This window comes from Salvelinus alpinus, chromosome 14 (assembly GCF_045679555.1).
Source record: "Salvelinus alpinus chromosome 14, SLU_Salpinus.1, whole genome shotgun sequence".
NCBI classification, from domain to species: Eukaryota; Metazoa; Chordata; class Actinopteri; order Salmoniformes; family Salmonidae; genus Salvelinus; species Salvelinus alpinus.
Window position 1 is genome coordinate 37,609,755 of NC_092099.1, and position 21,743 is coordinate 37,631,497.

The 21,743-nt window shown below is 40.7% G+C and overlaps 3 protein-coding genes across 4 annotated transcripts in view; all 3 read left to right on the forward strand.

Annotated features, from left to right (window-relative positions):
- The window catches only part of ttn.1 (titin, tandem duplicate 1), a 171,663-nt gene extending 162,967 nt beyond the window's left edge, over positions 1 to 8,696 (forward strand). Inside the window, exons 201-206 of the mRNA XM_071341458.1 lie at positions 74 to 5,046; positions 5,161 to 5,317; positions 5,730 to 6,226; positions 6,427 to 6,580; positions 6,878 to 7,201; positions 7,346 to 8,696. Coding sequence (XP_071197559.1) covers positions 74 to 5,046; positions 5,161 to 5,317; positions 5,730 to 6,226; positions 6,427 to 6,580; positions 6,878 to 7,201; positions 7,346 to 7,632 — 6,392 coding nt within the window. The 3' untranslated portion in view covers positions 7,633 to 8,696. The remainder of the gene's footprint in view (positions 1 to 73; positions 5,047 to 5,160; positions 5,318 to 5,729; positions 6,227 to 6,426; positions 6,581 to 6,877; positions 7,202 to 7,345) is intronic.
- Positions 8,697 to 12,973: 4,277 nt separating this feature from the next.
- Positions 12,974 to 17,748, forward strand: LOC139538896 (acetylcholinesterase collagenic tail peptide-like). Its single transcript, XM_071341453.1, has 15 exons — positions 12,974 to 13,084; positions 13,381 to 13,478; positions 13,648 to 13,754; positions 13,861 to 13,902; positions 14,005 to 14,031; positions 14,163 to 14,234; positions 14,362 to 14,427; positions 14,517 to 14,543; positions 14,670 to 14,714; positions 14,798 to 14,833; positions 15,038 to 15,118; positions 15,275 to 15,371; positions 16,663 to 16,793; positions 16,959 to 17,084; positions 17,359 to 17,748. The coding sequence occupies exons 2-15, from the start codon at positions 13,394 to 13,396 to the stop codon at positions 17,386 to 17,388; spliced, it is 972 nt and encodes a 323-aa protein (XP_071197554.1). The 5' UTR covers positions 12,974 to 13,084; positions 13,381 to 13,393; the 3' UTR covers positions 17,389 to 17,748.
- A 174-nt stretch (positions 17,749 to 17,922) lies between these two features.
- Positions 17,923 to 21,743, forward strand: part of LOC139538893 (leishmanolysin-like peptidase) — a 50,656-nt gene continuing 46,835 nt past the window's right edge. For both annotated transcript variants that reach the window (XM_071341448.1, XM_071341447.1), the window contains exons 1-3: positions 17,923 to 18,293; positions 19,051 to 19,148; positions 19,256 to 19,286. In XM_071341448.1, coding sequence (XP_071197549.1) covers positions 18,165 to 18,293; positions 19,051 to 19,148; positions 19,256 to 19,286 — 258 coding nt within the window. In that variant the 5' untranslated portion in view covers positions 17,923 to 18,164. The remainder of the gene's footprint in view (positions 18,294 to 19,050; positions 19,149 to 19,255; positions 19,287 to 21,743) is intronic.

Here is a 21,743-nt window from a genome sequence, read left to right on the forward strand (position 1 = left end):
GAACATTATTAGTACATTCATAATAGTTATTTTTTTATACTAATGATGTAAAAAAAAAACATTTTCTATCCAGTCCCTGCCAAGATTAACCTGCCCAAGAATCTGAAGGACAAAGAGGCTATCCCTGCCCTCCGTGGAGAGATTGTGAATATCAAGATTCCATTCAGTGGCAAACCCGATCCTGTCATCACCTGGCAGAAGGGACAAGACCTCATTGATAATAACGGATACTACCAAGTCATCGTTACAAGGTCATTCACATCGCTCGTGTTCCCCAACGGAGTTGATAGGAAGGATGCCGGTTTCTACATCGTTTGTGCCAAGAACAGATTTGGCATTGACCAACAGACAGTTGAACTGGATGTTGCCGACGTGCCCGACCCACCACGTGGTATCAAAGCAAGTGATGTTTCTAGAGACTCAGTCACTCTGAGTTGGCAAGTACCTGCTAATGATGGTGGAAGCAGAGTAGCCAGCTATGTTGTGGAGAAGTGTCCCACAACATCTGACAGATGGGAACGTGTTGCCCAGTCTCGTGATACTCGCTATACCATCATCAACCTGTTCGGAGGAACCAGCTACCAGTTCAGAGTCATAGCCGAGAACAAATTCGGTCAAAGTCAACCATGTGAACCAAGTGGTCCCGTTACAACAAAGGAGGACAAATCAAGAGTACTTGGCTATGACAGCGAGGTTAGTGACAGAGACGTGCCCAAGCAAAAGGCTCCACATTCATGTGCCAAGAATGTGCATACCAAGTACATGATTGCTGAGGAGCTGGGACGTGGCCAGTTTGGTATCGTTCACCGTTGTGTTGAGACCAGCTCTAAGAGGACATACATGGCCAAATACGTCAAGGTGAGGGGTGCAGATCAAGCGTTCATCAAGAAAGAAATTGCTACATTGAACCTGGCCAGACACAACAACTTCTTGTGTCTTCATGAGTCCTTCGACAGCACTGAGGAATTAGTCATTATCTATGACTTCGTCTCAGGTCAAGACATCTTTGAACGCCTCGGCACAGCCGATTTTGAGCTGAATGAGCGTGAAATTGTCAACTACATCAGACAAGTATGTGAAGCTCTTGAGTTCTTACACGACAAGAATTATGGCCACTTTGACATCAGGCCTGAGAATATTGTGTACACCACAAGAAAGGGCAGTAAAGTCAAGATCATTGAGCTAGGACAGGCAAGACACCTGACTCCTGGCGACCAGATCAAGCTTCAGTATACTACAGCTGAGTACGCTGCTCCTGAGATCCACCAGAATGACATGGTCAGCAGTGTTACTGACATGTGGCCAGTTGGTGTTCTAGTCTATGTCCTTCTCAGTGGACTCAATCCATTTACTGCCGAGACTCATCAGCAGATGATTGACAACATCTCAAATGCTGAGTACAGTTACGATGACGAAACCTTTAAAGTACCTACTGTTGAAGCATTAGACTTTATCAACCGCCTTCTCACCAAGGAGCGCAAGCACCGTATGACTGCTGCCCAAGCTTTAGAACATCCTTGGCTGAAGATGCAAGCAGAAGAACTCAGTGCCACAGCAATAATGACCACAAGGCATAAGAGATACTACCAGGCCATGGCAAAGAAAGAATGGGCCACTGTCGTTGCAGGAGCAAGAGTTGCTAGCGGCGGTGCAATCAGAGCCCAGAGAGGTGTCACAGTTGCCAAAGTAAAGATCGCACCATTTGAACATGGCCCAGTCGGTGGTCAAATCATTCATACAGTGGTGGATGTGGGAGCAGATGTCAAATTTGCTTGCAACATTGAAAACTATGACAGCGCCACAGAGGTAACATGGTACTGCGGTGTGCGTCAACTAGAGGCAAGTGACAAGTATGAAATCGACTATGAGGATGGTCTAGCTGTTATATGTATCAAGGGAGTCACTAAAGCAGATGACGGCACCTATAGATGCAAGATCATCAACGATTATGGTGAGGACAGTGCCTACGGAGAGCTCTTTGTAAACGGAGTCAGATCATACCGCGAGTACTTCACAGCCCGTGTGGTGAGGAAAGTGAAACGTAGAGTGGACACAGCAAGACTGCTCCAGAAACCACCAGAGTTCACCCTGCCTTTGTTCAACCATGCAGCTTACATCGGAGAAGATGTTCGCTTCGGTGTGACTATCACTGTGCACCCTGAGCCTCGTGTTACATGGTACAAATCTGGCCAGAAGATTGTTCCTGGTGATGATGAGAAAAAGTACACGTTCATAACTGACAAGGGTCTTTATCAATTGGTGATTCACTGTGTTGATGCTGATGACGATGCGGAGTACTCAGTTGTGGCACGTAATAGATTTGGTGATGATAGCTGTAAGGCAAAACTGGCTGTGACACCTCGCCCAGCACCAGCAGATAATACCTTGAGGCCCATGTTCAAACGTCTCCTGGCAAACGTGGAGTGTAGGGAAGGCCAGAATGCACGCTTTGAAATCAGAGTGTCTGGACTCCCAACTCTGAAGTGGGAGAAGGATGGCATGCCATTGGCATTTGGTCCACAAATTGAAGTGGTCCATGAGGGCCTGGATTACTTTGTCCTGCATGTGAAAGATACTCTACTTAACGATTCTGGCTGTTACAGAGTTACTGCAACCAACTCAGCTGGATCTGCCAGTTGTCAAGCCATTCTCAAGGTGGACCGCATCACCCATGTGAAGAAGGTTTACGAGAGTGAAAGAGACAAAAAGAAACAAGCAGAGAAAGAACAAATTGAGAAGAAGGTCAGATTATCTCAAATCATGTCTGGAACTGATGTCATGCCACTTCCTGCTTTGGCACAACAAGCTTTGAGAGAAGCGACATTGTTGTGCCAACCAGTAGAGGCAACCAAAAAGGACAAGACTGAAGCCGAAGATAAGAAACGGGCAGAAGAAAGGAAAAAGAGAGCAGAGGAGAAGAGACTGCGTATGCCTTATGATGTTCCCCAACCTCGTGAACGTGGCCCAACTGCTCTTTTGGAAGATATGGAAATCAAACACTACAAACCTTGCTCTGACATGAAATGGTACAAGAAACTCCGGGATCAATATGAGTTCCCTGAACCAATGGACAAGATTTCACAGAAGAGACTGAAACGCATCCGTCTCTCCAGGTGGGATCAGTTCTACGAAGTCCCTTTGCCAAGAATCAAGGAATCTTACAAGCCAAAGTGGCGTCTTCCACAAGTTTCACAGGATGATTTGGAGACTGTCAGACCTTCAAGGCAGCGCACTCCATCTCCTGAAATAGAAGCATATCACAGAATCAGAAGAAGGTCTCTTGGTGATCTCTCAGACGAGGAGCTTCTCCTGCCAATTAATGAATATCTGGCAATGAAGAGAACTGAGGAGGAGAGACTTCAACTTGAGGAAGAACTAGAACTTGGCTACTCTGCGTCCCCACCAAGCCTTAGCCCTGTGCGCTTTGAATTAGGTGCACTGCGCCACACATCACCAAGACGCACAGTCTATGAAGGTGTGGAAGAGGGTGAAGAGGTTCCATTATATGAAAACTATCGTATTCCTTCTAAGTATGAGGCTGGTCCAAGCTATGTTGACCTTCGCCTGCGCCATGACAAGGCTACATTCCGACCGCCAAGACAAAACCAGAGAGTGTTTGAGGAGAGGGAGGATCGAGAGATGCTGAGAAATGTGAGAACGACTCAAAGAATAAGCGGTTACAAGAGTGAACTGAAACACATGGAGTTTGAAGAAAAAACTAGAACCGTGAAGAAAGACAGAACTACAACTTCCCATGTGTCAACATATATAGCAACTAAAACTGAGGGGAGAAGGTCACCCACCCCCGAAAGAACCCGTCCACGTTCCCCTAGTCCTCTTGCTACTGTCAGATCAGCCTCCAGATCCAAGGTGGAGACTGTACAGTTGGCAAAAGTTGACCACCTGGCAAGATATGAGTCAAGAAAAGCCGTTCTGAGATCCGAGAGGACATCAGTAGAAAGGAAGGAGGTTGTAAGTATGCAGCCCTTCAGCCTCGACCATACCCCACGAATCACTGTGAGGATGCGTTCCCATCGTGTGCCATACGGTCAGCACACCAAATTTACACTGAACGTCCAATCAAAGCCAACCGCTGAGGTGAAGTGGTACCATAATGGACAACTGATAACCGAGAGCAGAAGGTACCGTATGTCCAACCTGAGCGGAGTTCTGTATCTTCAAATTATTGACTGCACCACAGAGGACAGTGGCACTTACCGTGTTGTCTGTACTAATGCAGTGGGAGAATGCTCAGACTATGCCACTCTGGATGTCGCAGGCATGGGAGAGTATTCTAGCTATATGGCACCTCGCGAAGACGAGGAACCCCCAGCTCTTCCTGTGGCAACCAAGATAGGTGCTTACCAAATATCCTCCTCCAAGACAGTGAAGACTGTTGAAACACACGAAACCCACATGGAGGAGTCCAGCACCTTTAAAGGAAAGAAGACTACTCTACCCGCATCTATCCTAACAAAACCACAGTCCCTCACCTTAAATGAGGGAGAGACTGCCAGATTTGCATGTGATGTTGACGGTGAACCAGTGGCAACTGTAACCTGGATGCGTGAGGGGCAAATTATCGGATCATCTGTTCGCCACCATGTCACTACAGAACAGTACAAGTCTACTTTTGAAATCACCTCTGTTGAAATGTCAGACGAAGGCAGCTACTCAATCATGGTGGAAAACTCTGAGGGCAGCCAAGAGGCGCACTTCAGTCTAACCATCCGCCGATCGGAAGCCAAAGAGGAGGCCTCTTCTACAGTGACATACTCATACGAAGAGCCTCCAATGCATTCCCCTAGTCCAGTCACGTCTCCACCAAGGATGAAGTCTCCTGAATCAATCAGCTCTCCAAAGAGAGTTAAGTCCCCTACCAGCCCTACACCTAAATCACCCACTGAGAAAGTCACCCTCAAAACCAAGCCCTCCATCTCATCTGGTCTTCAGGACATGACTGCATCTGCAGATTCCATCGTCAAGCTGACAGTGAAAATGACTAGAGATCCTAAAGCAGAGATCTCATGGATGAAGGATGGAAAGGTAATTTAGTCACATTTGATTTAATAGTCACACTTGAATAGACATTTCAAAGGAAATAAATATAGGTTGAAATATATGCTTTTTTACTTTCTTTCTTTCTTTTTTCATTTGCAGACTCTCATTCACGGTGGAAAATATGAAATTCATGAAGAGCATGATTCGGCACACCTTGAAATCTATGAATCTGTGGCCTCTGACAGTGGAGTTTACAAATGCACAGTCACCAATAGTGCTGGGTCATCATCCACAAGCTGCATTGTCTCTATTCAAGGTATGCATACTCTATACTAATATATATATATATAAATAAATGTTTTATTGTCACATACACTGGATAGGTGCAGAGAAATGTGTTGTTTTACAGGGTCGGTCATAGTAGTACAGCGCTCCTGTAGTAAATTAGGTTTAAGTGCCTGGCTCAAGGGCACATTGACAGAATTATTACCTTGTCGGCTTCGGTATTTGAACCAGAAACATTTCGGTTACTGGCCCAATGCTCTAACCACTAAGTTATCTGCCAATGTAGGAATTATTTATCATAATTAAGGCCCGGTTCTGGTGATATTGTTATCTTTATATTATTTATTCAATCAACATCTCTTGATTAGTCCAGTATCTATAAACCTTATAATTCTGCATATGGCCTAATATCTAATCAATGTATCTCTTTTTCTCTGTCTTAGCCTCAAACAAATCCAAAGCACTTGCAACAAAAACAGAAATTTCAGAGCAAGTTATGAAAAAGGAAATTGTCTACGGGGAGGTTGAGTCTTACACAGAAATCAAGGCATCCCATACTCAGATGGCCATGACTGAAGGCGAGTCTCTCACCCTGAGAGCCAACATCCCCAGAGCTTCAGATATCAGATGGATCCTGAACGGAATGGAACTGGCCAACTCAGAGGACTACAGATATGGTGTGTCTGGAAACAACCATACTATGACCATCAAAAAGGTCAGCCAATACGAGCAGGGGGTCATCACGTGTGAAGCCAAAACCGAACATGGCCTTGTCAAGTGCCAGTTCAACACTACTGTCACTGAAGCGCGATCAGATGCACCATCATTCCTTGTGCAGCCACGCTCTCAGAATGTCAATGAAGGACAGAACGTCAAGTTCACATGTGAGATTGCAGGAGAGCCTGCCCCTGAAATCGAGTGGTTTAAGGACAACATAATGGTGAGTAGGCTACAAAGAGTTTTGTATATAATGTTTGATTTGATTTCTTCAATTAAATTACATTTATTACGACAGATTCTGATTCTTCCAATCAGGGGCAATCAGACAAAGCAAGTCAGGTTACAAACATCACTTGAATAGGAACTTGATTAATACAAAACAGAAACTAATATGTTATTCTTTTGTCTCTCTCGGTACAGGTATCTATGACCTCAAACACGAAACTGAGCCGTTCCAAAAATGTATACACTCTGGAGATTATTGAGGCCACAGTTGCAGACAGCGGCAAATACACCATCAAAGCCAAAAACAAATATGGACAGTGCTCTGCAACATCATCTCTCAACGTCATTAGTAAGTTGTCATTGCTTCATCAATCCATTGTTTAATTAACAGCTTACTGTACAGTGTGATAATGCAAAGCTTCCCAAGTTCTTTGAAAAATGAAACTTGAGTCTCAAAATTTTACTAATAGCTTAAATTAAAGACTAATCTTTAATTTTCCTTACCAGTATTTTCCATAGAATGTTAACAAAATGGACACGCCATTTTGTTTGTATTCATATAGAAATATACACAGATGGATTTGAGTATCTCCATCGAGAAATGACCATTTAGCCATGTACCTCATCATTTGCGTTATTCTCACAGCTCTTGTTGAAGAACCTGCCAAAATGGTTATAATGGAGCAAAGAGCTGCTGCTGCCAGCTTGCACAGTGACAGTTTCTCAGCCACATCAGTCCATATGGCTGGAGCATCAATGGCTAAAGCATCAATGACACATGAAGGCTCTTTCGAAAGACAATTTGAAAGCATGTCTGCTGCTAGCATGTCCGCCATGACATCTGAATCAATGGTATCCATGAGCTCCAGCAGTATGATGAAAATGTCAAGTGAAATGATGTCAAGTCATGCTAGTTCAATGTCAACTCATGGATCCTCAATGACTGCTCTTACTCATGGTGTTGGTAAAGGTGAGATGAATTACCCTTACCTATACATCTAGTAGTGGTATTAGTAGTATAGTCTGAGTAACTATCGTATGTTGTTCCTCTGCTTTCAATAAGAAGTTGACACCTTAATTAATTCCTATTTCTTTTTTTCTCATTGCCCTGTAGCTCCCAAAATCGAATTTCTCCCAGAGGATATCAGCATTGAGCCAGGAAGGCCTTTGAGCGTGTCCTGTGCTTTCTCTGGAGACCCAACACCTGAGATTGAGTGGACCCGCACAGGGAAACAGTGTGATGAAGACAGTGACCGGTTCCACATCGAGACCACGGAGGACCTCACCACCCTTGTAATCCCCTGTGTGAAGGAAGACGATGCCGGAGCGTACACCCTCAAACTGTCCAACAAGCTTGGATCTGCCATGGCAACTGTCAACATTCATATTCGATCCATGTAAAAAAAATAACACGTAAACATATAATTTCTATCCCCCATTTTCCCTCCTCCAGTACCTTTTTATTTATTGAATTAGCAAAAATAATCTTTACTTGATAAAGACCTGGATTTCTGTTCTTGTAAATATGAACTATTTTTATACCAAACTTGACATAAATTTATGCCAAACTAGACTAAAGTCTAAAGTTGTTATAAAATGTGCCATATTGGATAATTATGACTAGGATTTTTGAACCACTTTTCTGTGACATGTACATAATGTATATAGCCGAACTTAACGGTTATGGAAAATGTATGAATTGTTATTTATGACAATATTAACTGAAACAAAAGGAACGAAATGTTTAACAGGAGAAAGTTTCACATGAAACGAATACCCTGAAAAACCTGAAACTAAACTCCGTGCCTCAACAAAAAGTTGAAGTCTTAAGATTTCCTCAACAGGTAGAGAGGTTCCCTGTTGAAGTTTATACTAAATCAGAGAAAGGCAATGTTATGCACCGTGCATCTGTGCGTGCAATATTACAAATACTCATATGAATTGTAACATGATCATAAGACCCTGAGTGCTGTTTGCATAAACCCTCATGTAAGTAGCACAACTAGGTCTTGTGTTCAGACTGACTATGTCATAACCACCATTTTAATGACATGCTAAAAGTGCGAGCGGCCTGCACTTTGAGCTCTATTTTTATGTGCTCTGTTTCTGGCATTGGACAGTTGAATTGGCTTTTTAAAACATAACATCACCTGGCCATTAAAAAACAAAAGTCAATTCAAGTACTTCGTTGCAGAAACAGTGCCACCTCTTGGAGGATTGTTAGGTAATATTTTGTGTGTGTGAGTGTGTTTTAGTTTTAGAATTTCACCTTGCCAGTAGTCAGGGTAACCATCAAGTGAATGTACCATGGTGATACCATCTACCGTGAAACAAAGAAAGCAAAAAGCATGAATAATAATGCCCTGCACTTTGATTTAACTGAGTCTATTGATGTAGAATTACTACTATATTCATCCTCTTTGAGTTTTATTTTACTGATTTAATAAAGCATGATTTCAGCACTAGTGAACAACTCTGTGTTTCTTTATTCACCTCAAGAACCTTGTATTGATGTTCAGTTTCCTTTCCTTATCAACGATTCCTTCACTTTCACATGCAACACATAGCCACTAATGTAGAGGGGAAAATAATAACTAAATGGATACCACAGTCACAAGTCACAATTTGATTATACAGAATATTACAGAACAGTACAGAATATTAACCTGTTTAGGTAGCTCATTTCAGGAGAGCTTAGGCTGGAGTACATATTGTTCCACGCTTTGTCAAAGTTATATAGCTTAGGCTGTTTGTTATTTTGAAAGTCTATAACAGGGTTCGTCAACGTTTTGTAGGCCTACATACACTATATGACCAAAAATATGTCGACCATCTCATTCCAAAATCATGGGCATTAATATGGAGTTGCCCCCCCCTTTGCAACTATAACAGCCTCCACTCTTCTGGGAAGGCATCCTACTAGATGTTGCAACATTGCTGAGGGAACTTGCTTTCATTCAACCACAAGAGCATTAGTGAGGTTGGGCACTAATGTTGGATGATTAGGCCTGGCACACAGTCGGCGTTCCAAATCATCTCAAAGGTGTTCGATGGGGTTGAGGTCAGAGCTCTGTGCAGGCCTGTCCTGTTCTTCCACAACGATCTCAACAAACCATTTATTTAGCTTTTCATGTTTGATCCCTTTTTCTCCTCAATTTCGTGGTATCCAATTGGTCATTACATTCTTGTCCCATCGCTGCAAGAGGCGAAGGTCGAGAGCTGCGCGTCCTCCGAAACACGACCCAGCCAAGCCGCACTGCTTCTTGACACAATTCCTGCTCAACCCGGAAGCCAGCCGCACCAATGTGTCGGAGGAAACACCGTACACCTGGTGACCGTGTCAGCATGCATGCGCCCAGCCCGGAGTCGCTAGAGCGCGATGGGACAAGGAAATCCCGGCCTGCCAAACCCTCCCCTAACCCAGACAATGCTGGGCCAATTGTGCGCCGTCCCCATGGGTTTCCTGGTCGCAGCCGGCTGCATGGGGGCATTGTCATGCTGAAACAGGAAAGGGCCTTCACCAAACTGTTGCCACAAAGTTGGAAGCACAGAATCATCTAGAATGTCATGTATGCTGTAGCATTAAGATTTTCCTTCACTGGAACTAAGGGGCCAAGCCCGAACCATGAAAAACAGCTCCAGACCATTATTCCTCCTCCACCAAACTTTACAGTTAGCGCTATGCATTAGGGCAGGTAGCGTTTTCCTGGCATCCGCCAAACCCAGATTTGTCCGTCAGACTGCCAGATGGTGAAGAGTGATTCATCACTCCAGAGAACCCATTTCCACTGCCCCAAAGTCCAATGGCGGCGAGATTTACACCACTCCAGTCGACACTTGGCATTGTGCACGTTGACATTAAGCTTGTGTGTGGCTGCTTGGTCCATTTCATGAAGCTCCCGGAACAGTTCTTGTGCTAACGTTGCTTCCAGAGGCAGTTTGGAACTCAGTTTGGAACTGAGTGTTGCAACCGGGGACAGACAATTTTTACACACTACGCGCTTCAGCACTCGGCGGTCCGGTTCTGTGAGCTTGTGTGGCCTACTACTTGGCAGCTGAGCCGTTGTTGCTCCTAGACATTTCCACTTCACAATAACAGCACTTACAGTTGACCGGGGCAGCTCTAGCAGGGCAGAAATTTGATGAACTGACTTATTGGAAAGGTGGCACCCTATGACGGTGCCACGTTGAAAGTCACTAAGCTCTTCAGTAAGGCCATTCTACTGCCAATGTTTGTCTATGGAGATAGCATGGCGGTGTGCTAGATTTTAAACACCTGTCAGCATCGTGTGTGGCTGAAATAGCTGAATCCACTAATTTGAAGGGATATCCACATACTTTTGTATATATAGTGTATTTTGGATCCATCCTTACTCAACGTCTACGCAGCACGGCAACAGATCGACTGAATTAAAATCCAATTCTGTTTCCAAATCTCAACCCAAAAACTTCAGATTAAAATGTTAATAGATGACGGAAGCATATAAAACAGAATTTAAATCATGTAAGGACATTATATCTGAATGACCGTCTGACGTGACTCTCCTCTTGAAACAGACTGAAATCTGGGACCAAGTATGTCTCACACTCAGAAAACCTACATGGTCTTAAAACTTTCCGTTACAGATGGAAAAACAATTAGGAATATCACACGTCTTGAAAACATGGTCAAAGGTATCATAAACTCTTTGCATCTCAGATAAAGATGGAAATCACAAAGCAGAAACTTGAACGAAAGTAGGAAAAATATGGAAATGTATACACTGAACAAAAAATGTAAACGCAACATGTGAAGTGTTGGTCACATGTTTCATGAGCTGAAATAAAAGACCATAGAAGTTTCCATTTTCACAAAAATCTTAATTCTCTCAAATGTGCACAAATTTTTTACATACCTGTTAGTGTGCATTTCTCCTTTGCCAAGATAATCCATCCAGCTGGCAGGTGTGGCATATCAAGAAGCTGATTAAATAGCATTATATAGGTGCACCTTGTGCTCGGGACATTAAAAGGCCACTCTAAAATGTGCCGTTTTGTCAAACAACACAATGCCACAGATGTCTCAAGTTTTGAGGGAGCGTGCCATTGACATGCTGACTGCAGGAATGTCCACCAGAGGATTCAATGTTCATTTCTCTACCACAAGCCACCTCCAACATTGTTTTAGAGAATTTGGCAGTGCGTCCAACTGGCTTCACAACCGCAGACCACGTGTAGCCACGCCAGCCCAGGACCTCCACATTCGGCTTCTTCACCTTTGGGATTCGCAGAGACCAGCTAGCCGGACACTGATGAAACTGGGATTGCACAACCAAAGAAGCTGAAAATGTCCCAGTTCTTCCAAGGCCAGTATACTCACCAGATATGTCACGGATATGTCAGATATGTCATTGAGCATGTTTGGGATGCGCTGGATTGACATGTACGACAGCGTGTTCCAGTTCCCACCAATATCCAACTATTTCGAACACAGCCATTGAAGAGAAGTGGGACAACATTCCATAGACCACAATCAACAGCCTGATCAACTCTATGCAAAGGAGATGTGTCACGCTGTATGAGGCAAATGGTGGTCACACCAGATACAGACTCATTTTCTGATCCACGGTATCTGTGACCAACAGATGCATATCTGTATTCCCAGTCATGTGAAATCCATAGATTAAGGTCTAATGAATTTATTCACAGACCCAGTTTAAATCAATCCAGGTGTAGGTCTAACTCTGGTTTATAAACCAAGAACTAAGAATTAAAAACCTTTCAATGATGCGTTTTAAGACATATGATATATCAACACCAAAAAAATCTCTACTGACAGTGCTTTATCTTGAAAACTTGATTGCTGACATTAATTATTTGGGGGGATTGTATTAACAGTGGACTAACGGATAAAATACTTAAAGGTAGTTTTTGGTTGTAGTATTCCTTCAACACAGCATGACATGACATCTAAAGGTAACAAGGTGTAAAGGTCAATATCATACATATACAACTGTGATTGATTGTGTCATACATACACAACTTCAGTGACCTTACAGCCTGCTGGGCTTTGAGCCGAATATCAGCTGCACTCTGTCTGAACACAGACTGACCAATACCCAGGTTAAAGTGGCAATCCACAATTCAAATAATAACAAAGCGAACACCCCACCACTTTTTTTGGTTAATAGCTGTTACCACTCTCAAATTCATAAACAAGAGCTACAGTATGGATGCAAGGACTGACCATCTATGAGATCAAAATGATAGTTTTAACCATGTTTTGAAGCTATACATTGTATGTTTATGTTGACATTGTTTACAAACATTGGAGTAAAATAAGCTTGTATTTTGGGTTCTGATGGGGTATGACAGATGAACTAAACTCACAAGACATGTATAAGTTCTATTCTTCAAGAATCAATGGCTATATACATTTAATTTAACAGTTAAAATGGGATGTAGGAACTGCAGATTGCATATGCAGATCATGCAGATGCAGGAATAGCATCTACTATAAGAGATGTCGTTTTTTTAAAGAAAAAGTTTATGACATAAAAAATCATAAATTACAATTCTTACACCATATCAGCCATGTAGCAAATGCATCAACCTGACACATTTTGAGATTCTGAGAATTTAGCCCGATGAACTGAACGCTAAAAAACTGCATCTCTTTGGCACTGCAACAGTATTACTCATTATTTAATTATTTTTACTCAACTACTGCCAGAGTTGCACTTCCATTCTTATTGAGATAAGTGGATATATGGTGCAAGCTTGCAATTTGAGATCCAACTACAGTATTGGCTCCTGCAATCAGGACTATCAGAGAAGCAACAGTATTGCTACAGCGGGAACAGAGCTTACAGAGGTAAGACATTCAGTAGACGTTATTTTTAAAAATTTATGGAAATATTTACATTTGAAAGTAGTTATAAGATATACATCTTAGGCTATGTTGATGATGTAGGGGGGTTTCGCAGTCTTTGGCAGTACTCCTGTGTTGATGCTCTGAATAGCTGGCTAATGGCTATGCTACAAGTTATTGGAGGCTAGATATCAGGAACACTAGCCTTATTGAGGTTGGGCTTTGCCGCACAGCGTATGATATACAGTAGTCATATTGACGAGTCGACCTGCAACTAACTGGCAAGTGTTTGCTTTCAGATCTTGAGGTAACATGCCAAAGCAATATGCTTTTATACTCCATCTTATCATTGGCTGTACTGTCATACTCACAGAAGCTACACCATCCTTCCGATCAGGTTGGTAGTGATTGTTGGTAGTGTTTTCAATATAAAAAGACAATATAAATATGCTGGACTGAGACAAATAAGGAACTATGAGATTAATAACTTTTTTAAAAGAGAGAAAATAAAAAAGGGGCTTACCTTGTTCACTTGATTATTTTTCTTACCTTATTCACTTATTCAGGTAAGAAGAATATCTGGTTGGTTCCGAAATGCAAAACATTTCTGTCTCCTCCTCCTCCTCCACCTCCTCCTCCGTTTCCTCCATTGACACGGGCATCTGCCCTACTGGTAATGGACATAGCAAACAGCACATAAACAATTCAGACTATGTTGGTTTACAGTGTAACATGCAAGTTAGATGTCTGTCATATGTTCTTGCTGACTGTTGTTTCAGGTTGATATAACGGAATATCTCAGAGGACCAAAGGGTGAAAAGGTAGTACTCGCTTGATTTCTATATACTGTAACTGATAATAATAATAATCATTTTTATTAAGTTATTATTTATGCAGTTAATTTTCACGGTTTCTCTTTAAAGGGCTGCACAGGACCAAAGGGTCAGATGGTATGAATATATACATTATAATAAAAAATAATACATAGGATTTATATGAGACTTTTTATAATGACACTAGAACGCATCAGAAAGACACACTCAGTAGTGGGACAGTTATGTGACTGGACATTGTCTTGCAGGGTCGACCCGGTCAAAAGGGAGAAGAGGGAACCCATGGTTCCCCTGGTGTGATAGGACCCATAGGCCAAAAGGTCAGTGACACAATCTCAAATGCAATTGGGCTCCCTTTCTGGTATATAAGCTGTAGTTTGAATAATGGATAGGTATAGAGAGTGCTACATCCAAAATAAGTTTTAGTCTGTCTTTACTCATCGCTAGGGAGAGAAGGGGGACAGAGGCTGGCGTGGTTTATTCGGTGACATTGGCAGACCTGGAACACATGAGGTAAATTATCCACATAATAACTAATGCTGTGTTCTACCGGTATATTTCACACTGCTTTTACTACAAAATGTACATGTATGTTTTTACAGGGTTCTCAAGGACGCACTGGTTCAAAAGTAAGCTTTTACTGCTTTAATAATTCATAGTTTCACAAATAATATACTTAACACAATAATAGTGTATGTCTAGCACCGAGTAAAATAAAATTACACATGAAAATGTGATGTTTATGATATAAACAGGGCGAGAAGGGACTGAAAGGTGACCCGGGACAAAAAGGTGGAAAGGTAAGTTGTCAATCAAGTTTCAATCCCAATTGGAACGTCACATGTACTTTTACTCAACCCTCAACTTGTGTGTTATTTAACAGGGTTCCACTGGAAAGCCTGGTCTCCATGGACAGAAGGTAAATTAATAGCCAGCATTCTCTTACATTAAAGACTAAAGATGCTGAAACAAACCCCTTAGCCAGCAAACCTGGATTTGGAGAAATGCCAATGAACAGCAATCATTGAAAATGTCTAATTGAAGAATAAGCATTTTGTGGCCAAAATATTTCAATTTTGATGGTTACGTTTTTGATTATATAGTTGTATCCTTAATGGTTTAGGGGGACCGAGGACTAAACGGATACACTGGATTACGAGGACTGGATGGACCTTGGGGAACTCCCGGGCATAGAGGGACAATGGTAAAGTGTCTCTGCTGTCTCTGTAACCTCTGTAGCCTACAGTTTTTTCTGAAAATAATTAATTTGGCAATAATGATTAACTATCTTTCATTTTCAAAGGTTAGACTAAACAAACTTCCTTTGATGTTGTTCTGCACTACTCCATATTGTATTTAGGGAATAAAAGGTCATCGTGGACCGCATGGGTTAACTGGATATCATGGAGTTGTGGGCAAACAGGGCACAACAGGAAAAACTGGTGCTCCAGGGGAAGGTTAAGTATATTATTGATATCATGTATCGTATGTATGCTGAATGTACAAAACATTAAGAACACCTGCTCTTTCCGTGACAGAGACTGCAACTCAATGTTAGGAAGGTGTTCCAAATGTTTGGTATACTCAGTCTATATCAATACATTATTATGTAGGCCTACAGTGCCGTGAAAAGCATTTGCCCCCTTTCCGATTTTCTCTATTTTTGCATATTTTTTTATACTGAATGTTATCAGATCTTCAACCAAAACCTAATATTAGATAAAGGAACCTGAGTTTAAAATTAGCCAAAATATATACTTATTTTATATATTTAATTAGCAAAGTTAGGAAAAACACACTATTCCCCCTTACACTCAATAACTAGTTGTGTCACCAAATGCTTCCTGTAGTTGTTGATCAGTCTCTCACATCGCTGTGGAGGAATTTTGGCTCACTCTTGCATGTAGAACTGCTTTAACTCAGCGACATTTGTGGGTTTTCAAGCATAAACTATTAGTTTCAAGTCCTGCCACAACATCTCAATTGGGATTAGGTCTGGACTTTAACCATTCCAAAATGTCAAATTTCCTGCTTTTTAGGCTTGTTCATGTAGACTTGATTGTGTGTTTTGGATCATTGTCTTGCTGCATGACCCAGCTGCGCTTCAGCTCACAGACGGATGACCTGACATTCTCCAGTAGAATTCTCTGATACAGAGCAGAATTCATGGTTCCTTCTATTAAGGCAAGTTGTCCAGGTCCTGAGGCAGCAAAATATCCTCAAACCATCACACTACCACCATTATGCTTGACCGTTGGTATGAGGTTTTACTGTGGAATGCAGTGTTTGGACCCATGTTGTCCAAAAAGTTGACTCAAGTTTGTCAAAAAGCACCTGGAAGCACCTGGATGATCATCAAGACTTTTGGAGGAATGGTCTATGGACATATTATTCAAAAGTATAACTTTTTGGATGACATGGGTCCCAGTTATTGAGTGTAAGGGGGCAATAACTTTTTCAAACAGGGGCATTGGGTGTTGCATAACTTTATTTATGAAATAAATTAAATAAGTATGTAATTGTTGTGCTATTTGTTCACTCAGGTTCCCTTTATCTAATATTAGGTTTTGATTAAAGATCTGATAACATTCAGTATAAAAAATATGCTAAAGCAGAGAAAATTAGAAAGGGGGCAAATACTTTTCACGGCACTATATACACATTATTCTGAGTATAAATGATGTATTATGATATATTATGTCAACAGCTATTGATATGATTAAAAAACGTTCTTGTGTTTTCTTCTAGTATATGTTTTTCAAGGACACAGAGGGGAGAAAGGCCATAAAGGACCTTCTGTCTTTTGTAATTGTTCTTCAGCAAATTCCTTCAAGCCAATACCTGGCACAGGGAGATATAATGCTGATAAGGCAGTATCTGTAAGTAAATAATAAGAATCTTTCTATGCTTGAATAACATCATGATGTTTACCAAACATGGTGATATCAAACATCTTAATCATTTAATCGTGTGATCCATTTTTTTTACCTCTTTGAACCTTCCATTGAATACCTTTTCTAACCTTTTTATTAATTGAACAATAGATTTACATTGTGAATGGTGAGAGCGAGATGTCGGAGTTAAGATCTGAAAATGTTATGGTCCTGAGGAGAGATACTCGCATGCTGTTCGTCTACAGTGGCTCTGAATGGATTGATGTTATGGCTCAGGTAAACATGCCCTGATGTTTTAGTACGTCTGACATGCTTAGGCTACATTTGGAAAAGTGTCCATGTCTGCATCCCAAATGTTACCCTATTTCCTATAGTGTACTACTTTTGACCAGGGTCCCTAGGTGATGTGACAATAGGACTACTAAAAAAGCAGTGCAATATAGGGAATATGGTGCCATTTGAGCTACACCCCTGTTTTTTCACAACGTTTTGTCTAATCTGATTGTTTTCCTATTCAATTCCATGAACACACTCTTGGTGTTGTGGACAGAACAAACATCCCACTGCATCTGCTCTGTGACTACCCTCCTGCAAGAAGCACCCCCATGTAGTATGTGGTTCTGTCTTTGAGTTGTTGTCTATTCATGTTCTGTAATATGTCATGTTTCATGTTTTGTGTGGACCCCAGGAAGGGTAGCTGCTGCTTTTGCAATGGGGATCCCAATAAAACACCAACAAATACTCAAAACAAATGAAGAAGCCCCTACCGTCCATTTTAAATTAAAATGTCATATGGCATGTCTGTCACTATAGGCTACTGTGTAATACAATTAAATAAAATTCACATCCTAATTTTTATTATGTCTGTCTGACTCAGTGCACTGAATGTCCACACTATGTAATATGTCAATGAAAAGTTAATAAAATATATACAATTTCATGGACATTTTTGTTCCATTTTTACACATGACATGAACATTCTTGGAGACATTACCGGTGTGGTTAGAAATATTGTTTACCGTTTAGCATGCAGCCCTTGTATTGCTCAGATAGAAGACTTTTGTTGTGAAGCTTTTTTCAGGGAAATCTGACGACCCGGAAGTGGCGATGTAACCAGGGTCACAGATAGAACAATGATCTTTGGCAGGGTGAGTTATAAAAAATCTTTGGCTAAACTAAAGGCTAAAGCTAGCAAGTAACACACGAGTAAAGTGGGTTTCGCCGTCCTAATGAGGAATAATAAGATACATACCTATCAATAACATAGTGGGGAACGGCATAGTTATCTATGTGAGTTGTGATTATGTAGATAGCGATGAATGAAACAGGATTTGAATCACGACTGTCGCTGGACATATGATGGCGACGGAGCTGAGACGCTTTTGGAAGCTGTTTGGGTCACTGAGACGTATTTTCACTTTCTCACTTCTATTTTTGTTTGTGCATTGTCATACGTGTAAACATCAAGTCCCATCTCTGTCGGAGGTAAGTGTCGTTTATCGCTATTTTGTCGTAAGGAATCAATTAACCAAGGAGGGCGCTCGAGCCATGTCAATAGGGGCGTTCCATGTCGATTATTTTAACATTTGAGCTATTTCCTCTCAAATTATTAAACGTTTGATTTAATGCATGCACTTAAATGTATTCTTTACATGAAAAAAACGATGCTAATCATGTGGTTCACTCATCTTAAGGTGTTTCTACATGATAATCAGTGGTGGAAAAGTACCCAATTGTCATAAAAGTAAAGATACTATACCTTGAGAAAAAATAAAGATACATTAATAGAAAATTACTGAAGTAAAAGTGAAAGTCACCCAGTAAAATGCTACTTGAGTAAAAGTCTAAACGTATTTGGTTTTAAATATAATTAAGTATTAAAATAAAAAATATAAATAATTTCAAATTTCTTATAAAGCAAACCAGACGGCATAATTTTTTTATTTATTTTTAATTTACGGATAGCCAGGGGCATGCACCAACGATCCGACATAATTTACAAACAAAGCATGTGTTTGGTGAGTCTGCCAGATCAGGGGCAGTAAGGACGACCAGGGATGTTCTCTTGATAAGTGTGTGAATTAAGCAATTTTCCTGTCCTGCTAAGCATTCAAAATGTAACGAGTACAGATACCCCCAAAAACGACTTAAGTTGTACTTTTAAGTATTTTTACTTCAGTACTTTACACCACTAAAGATAATACAGTAGCTGCTTTGCTTTCAACAATGCTTCTTCTTGTAGGTTGTCCATAAAGTATATCTGAAGTCGGAAAGATTAACCAAAAGAAGCTCTGATCAACAATTAAAGATAAAAATCATTTATGATTCAAGTGTGGAAAAGTAAGTTTATTTCTGTCCTACTATTCTCAGAGTTTATAAATGTGTTCCTGGCCTTACCGTAAACCGATCTCAATGTTATTGTATACATGTTATGTCTTCTTCCAAAGGTTAACCTCAGATAAAAGAAGACTTGTGAAGGTATGTTGGTGTGAATGAGGTCAGTGCTCTTTCTCATTGACGTGTGTGTGTGTGTGTGTGTGTGTGTGTGTGTGTGTGTGTGTGTGTGTGTGTGTGTGTGTGTGTGTGTGTGTGTGTGTGTGGTTGAAGTCGGAAGTTTACATACACCTTAGCCAAATGCATTTATACTCAGTTTTTCACAATTCCTGACATTAAGTCCCAGTGAAAATTCCCTGTCTTAGGTCAGTTAGGATAAGCACTTTATTTTAAGAATGTGAAATGTCAGAATGATTTATTTCAGTTTTTATTTCTTTCATCACATTCCCAGTGGGTCAGAAGTTTAAAATACACTCAATTAGTATTTGGTAGCATTGCCTTTAAATGTTTAAAGGTTGGGTCAAACGTTTTGGGTAGCCTTCCACAAGCTTCCCACAATAAGTTGGGTGAATTTTGGCCCATTCCTCCTGACAGAGCTGGTATAACTGAGTCAGGTTTGTAGGCCTCCTTGTTCGCACAGACTTTTTCAGTTCTGCCCACAAATTTTCAATAGGATTGAGGTCAGGGCTTTCTGATGTCCTCTCCAATACATTGACTTTGTTGTCCTTAATAACCTGTTATGGCTGCAAGGGAAATTATTGAGTAGCCAGAAAAAAGGTGCCCATTTCAAACGGCCTCGTACTCAATTCTTGCTCGTACAATATGCATATTATTTATTACCTTTGGATATAAAACACCTTCTAGTTTCTAAAACAGGTTTAATTATTTCTCTAAGTGAAACATAACTCTTTTTACAGCCCATTTTCTGGAAAAAGTGAAATTTCCAAGAAGCTATGTCTCTCTTCAAGATACTCTCTATAAAAGGCCTTGGCACTTGGGACTGTACAAACACGTCACACATCTTCCCCTGGTTGTCATGCGGAAGTGAGAGAAAAAAGGACTTGATTATCTCTGTCAGGGACTGAAAGGAACCTCTTTGAGTGATAAGTGCGCACTTTATATTTTTTTCTGGGCGCGAAGTAGGAACTGGACTGCGCTCCTGGAAAACACTCGTTATAGGTGAATATGACCTCCAGCTTCGATTTTCTTTGATACATGTCACAAAATCATCCTAAAGTATGTTTTTTCAATATACTTTAATTATATTATTGAAATTTATTCTGGACTTTAGACGTGATGCGACGCAAGAATTTTGTCAAGACGGAGAGGTTAGCACGGCATGGCCAGTGTGTCATGCTAATTCAACAGGGACATCGTTCGTTCTAGGTCCAAATGAACACGGTTCTGAACAAAGGACCCTTTGGAGAACATTCTGATGGAAAATCAACAAAGATAAGGACCCAATTTGGGATGCTTTTTCATATATCTGTCGAACTGTGCTATCGCTAGCGTTTGACTAGAATCAATGCTGCTGTGTGTTAGCTATTGTAGTAAGCTAATATAACGATATATTGTGTTTTCGCTGTAAAACACTTCAGAAATCGGAAATATTGTCTGTATTCACAAGATCTTTCTCTTTCATTAGCTATCCACCATATATTTTTCTGAAATCTTTTCTGATGTGAAATTAGAAGTTGACGTTGGTGTCTGTTTTCTCTGGCTACTGCCGTGCGATATCTGACTGTAGCTATGATGGTGGCTAAGATGGTAGCAGTAATGTAAAACTGATTCATAGCTAAAATATTCAACTTTTTCGAACAAAACATAGATTTATTGTGTAACATGTTATAGGACTGTCATCTGAGGGAGTTTTTTCTAGGTTATTTAGGTTAGTTCTAGGTTAGTTAGGTTGGCTTTGCATGCTAGCTGCATGCTAGCTGCATGCTACCGGTGCTGTGAAAAATATCTGTCTCTCTTTTTGTATTTGGTGGTGAGCTAACATGAATATATGTGGTGTTTTCGCTGTAAAACATTTAACCTTTTGAGAATACCCCTCCCCCCCTTTTCAATTTCCGCCTGAAGACATACCCAAATCTAACTGTCTCTAGCTCAGGCCCAGGAGCAAGGATATGCATGTTCTTGGTACCATTTGAAAGAAAACACTCTGAAGTTTGTGTAAATGTGAATTGAATGTAGGAGAATAAAACACAATAGATCTGGTTTTGATAATACAATGAAAAAAACCATACGTTTTTTCATTTTAATTGTTGTATCATCATAATTAAAATGAACAAGATAAAACAAACATCTAGATATGAACATGGGAACAATTTCAGTGAAAAACATAAGAAGGCAACAGTACTTGTGCAAAGTTTCAGAATGATAACTTCCAAAATGAGTGTGCTACATGACATTTATCATGAGGCTACCCAGGTGTCCCACACAAGTAGCCCAAATGTACCCAAGTGGCCAAATTGGTGAAGGTATACATTCTGAAACAAATAACTATATACAAAACACCAAAATGGTATTCTAACACGCCCCACAAAAAAAATGAGGGAAAAAAATGAAAGAAAAATCGATTTTTTTTTTATAAAAAAA

What these genes read in the sequence shown, in the direction of transcription:
- LOC139538896 (XM_071341453.1), top strand. Translation starts at nt 13,394, where the DNA reads ATGCCAAAGCAATATGCTTTTATACTCCATCTTATCATTGGCTGTACT. An exon ending in GCAGACCTGGAACACATGAG is followed by an intron (nt 14,428 to 14,516) that starts GTAAATTATCCA and finishes ATGTTTTTACAG; the next exon opens with GGTTCTCAAGGACGCACTGG. An exon ending in CCGGGCATAGAGGGACAATG is followed by an intron (nt 15,119 to 15,274) that starts GTAAAGTGTCTC and finishes TATTGTATTTAG; the next exon opens with GGAATAAAAGGTCATCGTGG.